The sequence below is a fragment of the Plodia interpunctella genome, chromosome 3, assembly GCF_027563975.2.
Source record: "Plodia interpunctella isolate USDA-ARS_2022_Savannah chromosome 3, ilPloInte3.2, whole genome shotgun sequence".
NCBI classification, from domain to species: Eukaryota; Metazoa; Arthropoda; class Insecta; order Lepidoptera; family Pyralidae; genus Plodia; species Plodia interpunctella.
In genome coordinates, this window is record NC_071296.1 from 9885805 (window position 1) to 9900407 (window position 14603).

Genomic DNA, 14603 nt, shown 5'->3' on the forward strand with positions numbered 1-14603 from the left:
GAAAAAGATACAACGTCACTTATGCGTCATATCATACAGAACGCCCCTGCTCTACCATTAAATTTCGATATAGCGCCAAAGTTTGAAATGAGAAATTCCGAATATTCATTATGAAAAATATATGTAAGAATGACCCGATTTAATTACGATGAAATATATAATATTGATATTATATAATATGAATATTGATATTATATATTAAGACCTGTTATTAAAATTCTAGTTAGTAATTTTGTAAAGCATGGTAACGGGATACTGTCTAAGGTACACAAATGATGCAACTTGCAGCTTAGATTACTACCAGCTTTGGTATGATTTCATGATTATTTTAAGTACACCTTGACTTCGCAACACACCATGACATACATCGACACCATTCGTGGTTTAGTGGTGGCTAACATATTGTTTTTATCAAGAACTTCTTATGAACTATGGGTGAAGGAAACTCATCGTGATTAAACCTGTATCCTATACTCTAGTTGATGATTGAAGTGATGAGTTAGGTATAAAACTATATAACGGCTATAAATTATTGCGAAACATTTCGCCGAATCTTGGCGGATTTGGCATGTACCTACATTATTGGTTCTTCATAGTGGTAAATAAAAGCTCTCATACAAACTACGCAATGTTTATGCATTCATATCAAAATCTGTCTGAGTTATTTTAAAAGAGTAATGTTGTAAATAACATTGAATTTTAAAAATTGCAACTTTACATAATTTAAAGGTTTTAATTATGTAAGTTGTGCAACTTCTACAAGTTATAGAAATGAACAATCGTTTTCAATCCTACTAATGGGTATTATAAATGCGAAAGTTTCTAAGGATGTGTGTATGCATGTATGTACTTATGTTTGTTACCCTCACACGCAAAATCTACTGGACCGATTGTTATGAAATTTGGTACACGGGTAGAACTTGGAAAAACACATAGGGAAATTTTCTCGAAATCCCACGTGAGCGAAGCCGCGGGGCGCAGCTAGTATATAGACGCTGTAGCCAAATTAAGCAAGCCAAAGACAAAAAAACTAAATACGACGAGCTAACGTCAAATGCATGTCAATACAAAACGGCAGATTGGGCGATTATGTAAAACCAGATTATTTCTTGTGTATTTCTAAAACACACTTCTCTTTCTTGTATAAGCAAAACGAAAGATATAACGAAGTCTTTAATTTTCTCTATCTACTATGCATGCCTTGAAAAATATCGATATCAACTTATCAAAGACAAATAAGCTCTGTCCACGCCATAAAGCCATAGATGGATGGCATCCCACCATCATGGATCGTTTCACGTCAAGTGTCAATGACAATCTTGTGCTTGTCATGTCATGTCACCTTTTCGAGTTTGTCTTGTCAATCGAACATCGAACAAAAAAATAATATCGTCGGACATTATTGTTTTATAGTTTGCGACAAAATTATTATAGATTTTCCCGTTCTGCACAAAGTTTATAATCGTAGTGTAATTAGATAAACACAAAAATGGCATCAACAAGTGCCGATTCTCAGTCCACCATTGCTCAAAAAACGTGGACAATGGCGAATAATATTGAAACTGTATCGAGTGTTGATGATATTTATCGTTACGATAAGAAACAACAACAAGATATACTTGCGGCAAAACCATGGGAAAAAGAGTTAGTAATAGAACCTATTCACGTTTTCCACCACCTCTGAAACGGGTAAATGTAATCATTAATAATTGTCATTTATTTTCAGTCCTCATTTTTTCAAAGATATCAAGATTTCAGCACTAGCTTTGCTGAAGATGGTGATGCACGCACGTTCTGGAGGGACGTTGGAAGTTATGGGACTCTTATTAGGTAAATCGCCAAACAGTAATTTTTAAGTTGTCAGTAAAGGTTTTGTTTTCACTATTGGGAAAAAATACATTGCTTGTTTACAGGTAAAGTTGACGCAAACACTATGATTGTGATGGACTCCTTTGCATTGCCAGTTGAAGGGACAGAAACTCGTGTTAATGCACAAGCACAGGCTTATGAATACATGACAGCTTACATTGAGGCAGCCAAACAGGTAAATTTTACATAAATTATCCATACAATCAGCTTATTTGGCAAACAACTATGTAAATATCTTAAATAATCATAAGATCATCTTAATAATATTGAAAAATATGAATGATTAGTGACTTTTGTTTATTAAATTTTCACAGGTTGGCCGACATGAGAATGCCATTGGATGGTATCACAGCCACCCAGGATATGGCTGCTGGCTCTCTGGTATTGATGTGTCCACTCAGATGCTCAATCAAAACTTCCAGGAGCCATTTGTAGCCATTGTCATTGACCCGGTCAGAACAATTTCTGCTGGAAAAGTATGTCTTGGAGCTTTTAGGACTTATCCTAAGGTATGATAAAAGATAACAATGATGAGATATAGTATATGCTTGTGCGAATTTGAATAACTTTTGTAAACATCTGAGAAGACTAGATTATTTAAATTTGTATGGATTCAGCACCTTTCCCATATTTTTAGGGATACAAACCAGCCAATGAAGAGCCCTCAGAATACCAAACCATTCCTCTCAACAAGATAGAAGATTTTGGTGTTCACTGCAAGCAATATTACTCTCTAGAAGTTTCCTATTTCAAGTCATCCCTAGACCGTAGGCTGCTTGATTCTCTATGGAATAAATATTGGGTGAACACTCTTAGCAGCTCCAGTCTCATCACCAACGCTGATTATACTACAGGACAAATATTTGACCTGTCCGACAAGTTGGAACAGAGTGAAGTGTCTTTGGGTTGGTATTGTTTTGTATATTTTTTAATTTTTTATTATATTATAAAACAACTAGCAGTAAAACATAGTAAATTATACACCTAAATCTTATTGTTAAAGTTCTTGGTTGAGGGTTGGCGTCAGGCAGTTGGATGGATCTAAAATTTGGTGTGATTTTAGGATAAAATTTAGGTTTATTTTTATGCTAACCACTGGCTTCATGGCTAATGATGTCTGTGAGAGAGCGATTTTTGACTTCCTTAGTGTACTATTAACTAAAAATTGTATTGTAAAATTAGTTTCTTCTTCGTTCTCATGGCTGAGTGTCATGGTCATCATAATGAAACACACAACTTTCTTGGCATTTTTAATGGAGTGGTTTGCCATTGCCTTCTCCAAGTGTGCAGATTTCCTCACGATGTTTTCCTTCATCGGAAGCAAGTGGTGGTCTATGAAAACTACTATACATGAGTCAGATTGATATACAAACTCATGTAGCACGAGTTGGATTCGAACCAGGGACCTTCTGATCCACAGGTGGGCGTCTTAACCCTTACATCACTACCGCTTCTATGATTTATAAAATATACAATTCTTTTAGGCGGTTATTATCCATCTCTGCACTTAGATTGATAGCAATTATTTTTCTTTTGAAGATAATATCCTGTTGTCAGGTCGAGGTGGGTTCATAGTCGCCGGCGCGGATCCGCACGAGAAGCGCACGGAGGACAAGCTGGGCAAGGCCACGAAGGACGCGTGCAAGACCACCATCGAGGTGATCCACGGCCTCATGGCGCAGATGATCAAGGACCGCCTCTTCAACAGCGTCAGCGGCCGACCCGCGCCACCCACCCCTATGATCGAGTGAATTAGTTGTTAAGCCCTTTATTGTGTAGTTTTAAATATAAATATTGCGTATATGTATATTGATTTTATTCTTCCCTAGCTTTTACCCGGGCCTTCGCGTGCGTTAAGGGAAAAGGGAAATAAAGCAACAGATACATAAGGAAAACCACTAGTTGATTATATAAACATTCTCAAATATTTATTAACCAATTTACATAAAACCATTATAATCATTATGTACATCTCTCACATAGCTTTAGTTATACACAAAATCATAAATCTCACGTTGTGGAGGGCCTTCTATTTAATCAGATATTATATAATAAAACAAGCACCAAAATTACCATATATATCTTCGCAAAGCTCTTTATTACAATGAAAAATAAAACTATATATTTTGCTCATGATTATACCTGGCAGCGGTCATAACATTTCTATAAAATTTGCAGAGCCGTGCGAGTCTAACTATTCCATGGGTGTTTTCAATTTTATTATCATATCTAAATTTACATTAATCTCTACATACAATAATCTGCCAAAATGTGTCAATTTTAACATATTACACATTTAAAATTAATGAAATACCAACTTTCCTTAGATAACTTTGGAATCTCATATATTTCTCACAATATATCAATAAAATTTTATCTCTAGTTGGTTTACCGCAAGTAAACAGTTGATTTTGAGGCCATCACGGCAATATATGCTTTCTATTGCCACAATTCGGCAGTTAGTAATGTGCGGGTTAATAACCTAAACATAAATAAGTAGATCGAAATAAAAATAAAAACTAATTGCTAAGTGTTAAAATGTCCTAAAATACGAAAATTGGGAGATATCAAGAGCATAATCCTAATTTTTTTCAATAATATGTACGTACCAATTCATATAAATATGTACACGTGTAAAATATAGAATCATGGGTCCATTTTAAACTATGATATTGCCCAAAGAGTAAGCAATTATTCTCATACACATATAACTACTCTTAACCAAATGCATAGGGAATAATAACATTCTAATACCAAACTAGAATTACATAAAACGGGTTCGTTATATAAATTAGTACAAAGACCCCTACCATTACTACAGTGTTAAAATCCAGCGCTTATTAATTTAACAATGTACAAGAAAATAATATTTGATATTATTTGACTGCAGCGTGAATTTTGCACTTCAATTTGTCTGATACTTTACCCATTCAACTTTTTAAATCATTTAAGTTTGACGTCGATTTTAAGTTACGCATATAAAGATACAAATAATAAGCAACAATTAGTGGTGCGTTGCACCAGTCCAATTTGACGTCGACTTAACCAGTGCAAGACGCAAAGTAGTCAAAGCGGCGCGCAGGTTAAAGTTTGCGTCAAAGTTGACTGGTGTAACCCATTCAAGTGTAACAAGCTGGTAAACTCATATAGAACAGTTCGCGGAAAAATTAAATTAAAACACTGCAGTAACAGGTGAAAAAAAAATACCGTGATTACATTTCCACAAAAATCTCTCGAAGTATAACTAAGTGCCTTATCACACGTTATCATAGTGATTTTATTCATATTAAGTACATTCCTTACAGCCCCTTTACATCATACTATACATGTATATATTACATTTCATTTCACAATCTCATTTTATTTACATAAGCCATGGACGACACAATATAGACATGTTAAGTGAGTTTTCAGATTTTAAAACCACATTTGAATATTTATAAAAGACTAAGAATTTCTATTTATATTAAATATCCAATTTATTAACAGGAAACATAGTTAAATTAGGTAAAAATATCATATATTGTGTCGCAAACTGTAAATAAAGGCAATCTATTAGGCTGAATAATACCTAGATTCTTAAAATCAGGTAAGTGGAGTTCACTGTTAAGTCAAGATAAATTAAAAAAAATATAGATTCAACTGACCATAAAAATAAAATAATTTAGGACAGATTTGTCAAAATAGTGGGCCGATGAATACATATAATATTATCAGCATTTATTTGAATTCAAACCAACTATCTCATTGATACAATATTTGTAGTTTTTCTAGCAACAGCTATATAAAATGGAAACACATAGTCACTTTGGGGAATTATAACATTCTTAAGTTCCTATGTTATTTACAATCGATTTGGGTAGAAGTAGATCTAGGGGTGCTACTAGATAATTTCTTAAGAAATGTTAAGTCACAACCTCTTATTACCCGAATAGATTCGCACATTACGTCGAAATCAACTATTAAATTTACAATATTTATTTTTATGGTCAGCCATATCAGACTCCATACCTGAGAAATTATGCGTTTTTTAATTGGTGGTAATGAATAAAAAACTTTATTACAGTTAACATAAACATCGTTTATTCGCCACCATTTTCACATAGACTTTTCGGGTATAGAGATTACAATCGCATAATTGGGCCCTAAGTTTTAATGTTTAACTTAAGTTTAACAATAAATTGGAATGTTGACAAGTCCGTTGGCCTCACCCAATACTGGCTGATTATTATTGCTGGGTAAGGATGAGTATCCATGTCAGTCTTCGAAATTGCAAACTATTCCTCGAAACATGTGGTGTGCTCATGGGAAATTCAAATTTATGTTCTAAATTATAAGTGTAATTTTCGCTAATAAAAATACCGAATAATAAGGTACAAACTACAAATTGTGAAAATAATTTATGAATATTTTTACAGTATATGTGTATTTTGGTCCGTCTTAGCGCTCTTATAACATACATGAAAGCTACATTTAGCGTGGGATTGGACATATACTAGAAAACATAAATGTTGAAAATGCAATAATTTAATTTTATCATAAAGTACATTTTATTCTTGCACTATATGCAATTTTTTTTATTAAAAGAAAAGTAGTGAGGCCTTATCGATTTTATACACGAGCAGTGTAAAACTAAATACATAGTACAAGTGTAAAATTAAATACACCTACAATTTAAATACAGCCGTCAAACAATTTGTTTTTAAATTTTCATATCAGACATGACATTTTTGATACTTTTACCGACGAGATATCACGATTTATCACTTTTGTTGTTAACAAGGGTAAATACGATAAATATTGTGGGCCATTGTGTGTTATTGCTACTAGTACTTGGACAGTGGGTCTAGGGCAAGTATTTATGTAACAAAGTTAAAAAAAATATGTTTTCTATGTTTGTGTTGTCGGTCGGATTTTTCATTATATTTGACAGTTCGTATAATGCAATCTGCATTATATAATAGTTAATAGCTTTGATACTTATCAGCACGTATTGCAACATAATCTTTCCAATACGCAGGTGGCCTTTTTGTATCACTTTAATTCAGTCAACAAAACAAGCAGTTAAAATATTTTCTTGTCAAAAACTTTCTTTTCATCTACATGTCAATCGGTATTGACAATTGTAATGGGTGTATTATACCAATCAAGAGAATGTGTTTTCTATCCCCGCTCTACCTGTAATGGCCAGGTGTCGGTGATAGCATCAGAGTGGTGAATTTTCGAGCATGTAGTCTGCCGTCATTACCATCCTTTAAAATAAGCAATTACTGTAAAATATAAAAAATTAAACCATCATAAAATTTTACATTACACATACATTTTACACTACTTCCAGCTCAGATGATTTATAAATTCTGATAGTAAAATGATTCATCTTTGTGATTTGAAGTGCTCGAAAATTCACCCATGAACGTACCTTAAGACGATGCGACCGAGCCGTTTTGATACTTAATAACGACGTTGCAATAAATACCGTGTGTGGTACAACATGGACAGTCATAGTTCACACCAGTACAGACGCACATTAAGACGATGCGACCGAGCAATCTTGATACTTGGTAATGACGTTGCAGTAAATACCGTGCGTGTAGTTGTGGGGGGGCCGCCGTCAGTGGAACAGGTCCGGCGGGAAGCCGTTGACCTCCGCCTGCTCCAGGATGGGTTGCCCGTCCATGGTGTACGATACACGGATCCTCAGACGCAGTGGAGCCTGAAAACAACAAATAGTAGATTATACACAGAAATTTTACAGCAAAGCCTGGAGTATCCATGAAAATAACATGAAAAATTACATGTGAGGGTTTACATACAGTTCATCCACACATCATAATGTAAAATTTTCCGAACATGAAAATTGAAAAAAAAAAAAGCCATACTCAAAGTATGTGACTATATTTATTAACATGAAGAAATGTCTGTTACTGTATATATTTTTAGGTACGATCATGACTTTTACGACGCCATTACGTGGAATGAAACACACACAACGACAGGTACAAAAACAGGTCGATAATCAACCAGTAGTAATCTAAATAGTCAACCAGTGTGCTGGTTTCCAATGTGTTGATGTATATGATACCTTAGTAGGGTTGGTGATCTTGAGCAGCTGCGTGATCTCTCCCTGCGGCAGCAGCACCGTGCCTGATGGAGACATCATGTCCAAGCGGAAAGCCTGCAATTTATACAATTTTTTTATATTTTAAATTTCTTAAATTTTTATATAATTTAAATCACATTTTATGATGACCTTTAGGCCACGTATGGCCTAATGTGTTACACTTAGGGCCTGATTCACCTCTTGCTGATAAAGTATCTGATATCTATATGTAACATATCAAACAGATATCATTAAAAAATCACAAGTTTCACAAGTGTCTAACTGGTGTGGCGAACTGGCAAATCGTGTTTCACAAGTGTTGAATACGGCTAACTGGCAAATAACTTCAGGCTGATTTAGTATGCTGTAGTTTTTATTTCTCATCTGAGTTTTCACCGTTTCTTCACAGCCATTTAGCATCGGAGCCCAGGGTCCGCTATGCTAGCACATGCTCTGCTCATATTACATTTTATCAAAAAATTGTGTAACAGGCTATTTTTTGAGTCTTTGCTGTGTGAATATATTATCGTTGAATTATCGATCGATATTAATTATATCGACTTATTAATTTATATATAAAATTAGAATGTTACCCTGGGCACAGCAGCTTGGAACAGGAAGTCCGCTAGCGTCAGCGTGTTGGTGGACGAGGCCCGCATCGTGAGCGTTACGGTGTCGGAGGTGTTTCGTTCCACGTCCAGTACGATGCTGAGCCCGTTCTTCTCGAAAGCTGGTACTGTTAGCTTCAATGCGTCTACTGGAATAATATTCATTGTAATCCTATTAATATTGTAAAAGTTTGTGAGGATGTTATTTGTGTCGTATGTTTTTTACGATTTCAGGCAAAATCCACTGGACGGATTGTTATGAAAATGAAGAACCTTTCTAAAATCTTAAAAATCATTTATTATTCGTAAATTAGGGGTAGTAAAAGATTCCTGTCTTTGTAGAAATTTGAATGGGCTTAATGACGGTGATCGGAGAAGATTTTAACGTTAACGTTATTTAATTCAAACAATGACAAGTGAAAAAGTGCCTGTGTATGTCTATTTCTGAATAAAGGCTGCCACACACCGGGTGCGTCTGCAAGACGACGCGTTGCATCTCCAACATGTCATGACTTATAACATATGAATTTTTAAGCGTAAGTTCACACCGATAGTTTCGCAGATGCAACGTGACGTATTGCAAACGGGTATCGGGTCTTCTTCACAGATTCCTCATGACTGAGTGTCGTGGTCATTACATGGAATGAAACAGACGTAACAACTTTCTTGGCGTTATTAATGGAGTGGTTTGACATTGCTTTCTCCATGATTTGATTTCTGCCATTTTCATCGACATTCTCACCCGAACAGACAGAGGGCTGCGACTGCGCCGCGAACAGCCCCAAGCCGTCCATCAAGCTGGGGTTGTTGTTGACGGGAGTCAGCGACTCCGGCGCCGCAGAGGGGGGGGCTGTGGCGCTCAGGTCCAGACCGCTCAGAAGGTCCAGAATATTCTGGAAGGAAACATTTCAACAGTTATTTGCATGTCACACATGCTTTAAACTAAAATTAACACAAACATTTTTGGAACATTTTTGTTAATTATAATTTAGTAACATCTTAAGTTTGATTTACTTAATTTGTTTAATTTCCAAACCAGTCATTTGGCCAAAGAATTTATTACTAATACATAATATTTACAAAATATCATTCACAACTTATCATAGCTTTCACTAGCACAGTTTTGTTGACACAGTTTGAAGCTTACCAAGCCACAAGTCACAAGCTTTACCTACCTAATAATGTACGGCGAAGTGACATTAGAGACAAGAATTGTACACAAAACAAAGGGCAACAAAAATGTGTACTTCTTAATCTATATAAATTTAGAAATGAAATTTTGAGGTTAGACGCTATCAAGCGTAATAAACTTACGCTGCTTGAGGCGTTGTTGTTGGTGGAAGCGGGCGCGGCGGTTTTATGTTCCACGTCACCATTCGTCAGGGTATCAGATCCGATGATCAGGTCCAGCAGAGCATCCTATAACAAAATTTATTTATTAATATGAGAACATTTTATAATTTGTTGGATTGGTGTACCATCTGCGACTGCATCTAGATCTAGCCGGAATTATAAGTAGAAATACAAATAATTATTTATTATTAGTAAACATTAATATACACCTTAGGTGTAATTAACTGAAACAGCTTGAACTTTGGTCTAGCTTAGTATATTTAAGTTAATAGTAGACATAGTAAAGAATTGATATAGTTATTATTTAATGTTAATTGCATAATGAATGTAAATAATCATTACATAGTATAAAACACAGTCGTCTTCTGCGTCTGTTTCTAAGCTTTCTTTTTTTAACTACGCAATGTATTTTGATGCAGTTTTCACTGTTATTTAGACAATTTGTTATCAAAAGGGACAAACTCAAAAACTACTGGACGGATTTTGAGGTTTTCATTTTTACCAATAATGTGATTCTTGGGGAAAGTTTTGATATACACCAAAACCTTCCCCAAAATATACAATCAAAAATCAATTCAATCAATTCCTATTCAAATGTATTATACGTTTACCCGAGCGAATCTGTGATGGCCGCTAATCCTAAATAATATTATACATGCGAAAGTTTGTTACCATTTCAGGCTCCATCTACTCAAACGATCTTCTTCAAATTTTGCATATATATAGTTTAAAGTATGGAGAAGGACATAGGGTACCTTTCATCCAGGAAATATTCCCGTGGGAAATATACTCGGGCCCAAAAGCTAGTAAATAGACAAATGTGGCAGACCTGGTCGGCGACGCTGGCGACGCCGGCGTGCGCGCGCGCCTCGGGCTCGCAGTCGCTGTCGTCGCGCTCCCCCTCCCCCTCCCCCGCGCCCGCCCCCTCCCCAGCGCCCTCCCCCGCGCCCTGCGCCTCCATCGCCGGCATGCGCTCCAGCAACGCCGGCCGCAGGTGCGCGTATTGTCTACATACATAAATATGTATTTTTTTTACCTCAATAGAGTAGTGTTTCTGGCTTATCAACAGAGACGCGGACAAGTTGGGGGTCGAGTCTGGCGAGAAGTGGACAAGTTGGGGGTCGAGTGTGGCGACAAGTGGACTAATTGGGGGTCGAGTCTGACGAGAAGTGGACAAGATGGGGTTTGAGTCTTGGGCACAAATATAATATCTTGTGGCGACATCTACCACGCCAAATGCACAACGCCGCACGATACAAAAGCTTACCAAATGCAACGAAAATACATACCACACAACAAGTTCACAACTCTATAGATTGATTGCGCTATAGTCGACTCTCGACAGAAACTAACAAGCTTCCGTCGGCGCGACGAAGTGTATTTACAATTGGAAGCATATATACAACCTCCGACGTCACCGTCGAAGCTTTACGGAGCTCCAGACGCAACACTAAAGATCTTATCTTTATGACGATCAAGCATGATAATAATGCATTGTCATAGAAACTTGAGTATATTAAAATCTAATCATTTTAGCAATTAAATTAATGAAAATTATAAATGTTACTTCCTCATTCTTTTTTACAACCAATTTTATCGATCCCTTTGTTGGTTTAGATTACTTAATAGAGCATTTCAGCATCTGAGAAAAAAAAATCGTAGGAAATCTACGATCTACTGGACAAAAGCTAGTTTGAAATAAAAGTACAATAGTATAAGTATTTATCGATACTTACCTGTAAAGTTGCGATAGCTCGACGCCTCTCTGCTGCAACTCGATGTGGATGTGCGATCCGAAAGTGTCGATTATCACACGGATTTTACTAGAAACATAAAAATATATATTAAAGTTGTACCGACTATGGTTCTGGACGATTAAAAAGAAAGCATATTACTTACTTTGATAAAGATACTAGAGATGGACACTATATTAAGTTAATTAAGTTGAATATGAATTTGTTTTATCTTATTTATTTATCTTCTCACAACTGAATCTTTAAGTTTACTACCAACATAATGGCAAAAACTTGTTTGTTTGTTTATCTGCATGAGATTCAATATTTTATGAATTGAAATTAAATTTTACATAATTCATACATGTAAGAAATCAATGGATTATTTTATGTCTGTCAACTCACTCTTGGCTGGGCTGCGTGGTGAACCTAGTGGAGAGTTTGGCCAGAGACAACAGGAGGTACTCCTTGGTCGTGATGGACAGCTGGGTCGACCACAGCAGCTTCTGGTATATATCGATGACATACTCTTCCGTCGGTCGCGTGAATTCGTCTGGGGAATAAAATATATCCTGCAACTTTTGGACCTGGGCATGTCAGTATTTTTCAACATTTAAAAGTAATTATTGAAATGCAGATTCGGCTGTGATTTTACAACCGGCTGCTGCCGTTGCTGTGCGACGTCAACGCCCTTTGGGAATGATGTTGTTGACCTGCTACGTGTCCCTCGGTCGCCTCGAACGACATGCAGGTGAAGACATAAAAGTCCAAATTTAGGGCGGAACCACACGCCGCATGTAATCGGATATCTAAGAGAAAATGTCATGGGACTACAGAGCCAGTCTATACATATGTTACACAATCAAGTAACAATAGAAATATCTTCAGATTCTTACCAACTCCATCCTCATCGACCATCGAAATGGCGTCGCTGGCTTCGGAAACCAACAGGTCGCCATATTCTCCAATAGTCCAAGCGGCAACCTGTACAAATAATAATATTATATCAAATATTCTTGAATTTTAATTGGACGATGCGAAATTACTTTGTCAGGGATTCTATGCTGCCACCGTTGACCGTTCTAACCAAGTGTAAATATATCTAAAAACGTCGAGCAAGCGTAGCTAAATGAGACAAAAAAATCCATACAATTTGCCAGCCTGTTATATAAAGATGATTAACAATACACACTGTAATATTATTAATGTGACAGTATGTTTGTTTGTCTCTCTTTCACGTCAAAACTGAGCATTAGATCGAATTGATTTTTAGTGTGGTGATAGTTGAAGTGACGTGGATTACTTTTTAAAAGTGTTACAAGTTAAGCATTTACCTGCACCAACGGTTGTTTCTCAGTAGCGTCTCCGGCGACAGCTGATCGTTCTAGAGAACACCAGAGCCTCATGGCCGCGTACGCTTGCCTAGAGCTGGCCGCGGACGATATTATCTGAATAGTGCTCGACACTGTGTCGTCGCGGAGGTAGTTGCCAGCCTGAGAAATTATAGAAACGGTGAAGGTTGACTGGTAAAGCATTCTGTTAGTATTAAGATCACATCATACTGGAAATAAATGTCTAGGTTACGTACTTGAAAGGTTGAGAAAAAAGAAAAGACATTGAGAAATTAAGCTCTCGCTACTTTTATAGATTCTATAAAGATTTTATATTATTATTTTATATTATTTAGATGATATATAGATTTTATAGATTCTCATGGAAGAAAAGGCTGAGAAACATGTTGAAAAAGGTATCCTTAAACATTAAGCGTGTCCGAGTGCCCCTTATCTACATTCAAGCTCTTGAACTTTGCTATTTTTCTACTATATAAGTTGATGGGAATTACTTAGAAAAGAATGTTCCTATAAGCGTGTCCAAATGCCACTTATTCGCCTGCATGTATCTCTCGGCTAACACCATAGCGCTAGAACATTGCGCTATGAATTCGGAATCCGATCGCTCTAGGAATGTCAGCAGTTTCTGAGAAATCATTTGAGAAATGTCCTTACCTTGAGAAACACTCTAAACAGCGTATCCAAATGCCACTTATTCGACGGCGCATATCTCTCGGCCGCTAACACCATAGCACTAGAACAATGCGCTTTGAATTCGGGGTCCGATCGCTCCAGAAATGTCAGGAGTTCTTTCATCATGCTTCGTATGTTCTGACCGTTGACGAGCGCGAATGATAGTTCCATCGCGCGTCGCCTGATCGATACGTCTGGGTCCTGGGAAATTTACATTGAACAATGTATATTATCAATAGATATGTGTGCAAAAATGTATAACGTTCATTTATTTTATTCATAAAGTCCGAAGAAATACATAATATGTTTGCATTGTAAACAAAAATGGAAGTACTTATATTGGGAAAAAATCAGTAAAGATTATTATATGTCTTTATAAAGTAGAATCTGATGTCTTAAATCAGTAAAGTTTAAGTAATATCTGATGTCTAAAATTATTTTGTATGTTTGCGATTGAAACCTAATCAAAATAGCTCTTTTTGAACTTACCTTTAAACACTCGAGAATAGTGTTTCGATGCCTTTGCACGGCGGACGTGTCGACATGTACCGTCCGCAACAGCGTATTTAACGCCACGTATCGAATATTCTTGTCATTATTCAGCAAAAACCTTCCCAATATATTGATGGCAAGTACTCTTAAACTGCTCTCGCTCTTGATGTCCATAATGGATAGTACGGTTTCGTATAAGATGGTGTTGCCAACGTTTTTCGTTGTTTCCGTGTTGGTGGCAACTTGCGCGAGAATATCGTTCATCGCTTCGGACGCCTCGGCGTCATTCTTGCCCAGTATCCGTAGAAGGCGTAGGATTTTCACCTGAAGTTTCAAATTATTTTGATTGGTTGAAAGATAAACTTTGTAATCAATAATAAATAAAAAAAAACTTTTTTATCTGATATTTCAAAATAGTAAATTC

The 14603-nt window shown here is 36.3% G+C and overlaps 2 protein-coding genes across 9 annotated transcripts in view; one reads left to right on the forward strand and one right to left on the reverse strand.

Annotated features, from left to right (window-relative positions):
• The first annotated feature begins 1325 nt into the window (after positions 1-1325).
• CSN5 (COP9 signalosome subunit 5) lies at positions 1326-3676 on the forward strand. Its single transcript, XM_053768310.1, has 6 exons — positions 1326-1644; positions 1727-1830; positions 1914-2044; positions 2184-2378; positions 2507-2774; positions 3427-3676. The coding sequence occupies exons 1-6, from the start codon at positions 1490-1492 to the stop codon at positions 3618-3620; spliced, it is 1047 nt and encodes a 348-aa protein (XP_053624285.1). The 5' UTR covers positions 1326-1489; the 3' UTR covers positions 3621-3676.
• A 95-nt stretch (positions 3677-3771) lies between these two features.
• The window catches only part of AP-1gamma (Adaptor Protein complex 1, gamma subunit), a 30119-nt gene continuing 19287 nt past the window's right edge, over positions 3772-14603 (reverse strand). For 7 of the 8 annotated variants that reach the window (XM_053768079.2, XM_053768099.1, XM_053768107.2 and 4 more), the window contains 12 exons: positions 14177-14503; positions 13670-13888; positions 12998-13156; positions 12560-12647; positions 12069-12216; positions 11667-11753; positions 10760-10937; positions 9892-9996; positions 9320-9470; positions 8563-8726; positions 7952-8044; positions 3772-7582 (listed from right to left, as the gene is read on the reverse strand). In XM_053768079.2, coding sequence (XP_053624054.1) covers positions 7481-7582; positions 7952-8044; positions 8563-8726; positions 9320-9470; positions 9892-9996; positions 10760-10937; positions 11667-11753; positions 12069-12216; positions 12560-12647; positions 12998-13156; positions 13670-13888; positions 14177-14503 — 1821 coding nt within the window. In that variant the 3' untranslated portion in view covers positions 3772-7480. The remainder of the gene's footprint in view (positions 7583-7951; positions 8045-8562; positions 8727-9319; positions 9471-9891; positions 9997-10759; positions 10938-11666; positions 11754-12068; positions 12217-12559; positions 12648-12997; positions 13157-13669; positions 13889-14176; positions 14504-14603) is intronic. The other variant, XM_053768089.1, reaches the window with a different exon arrangement.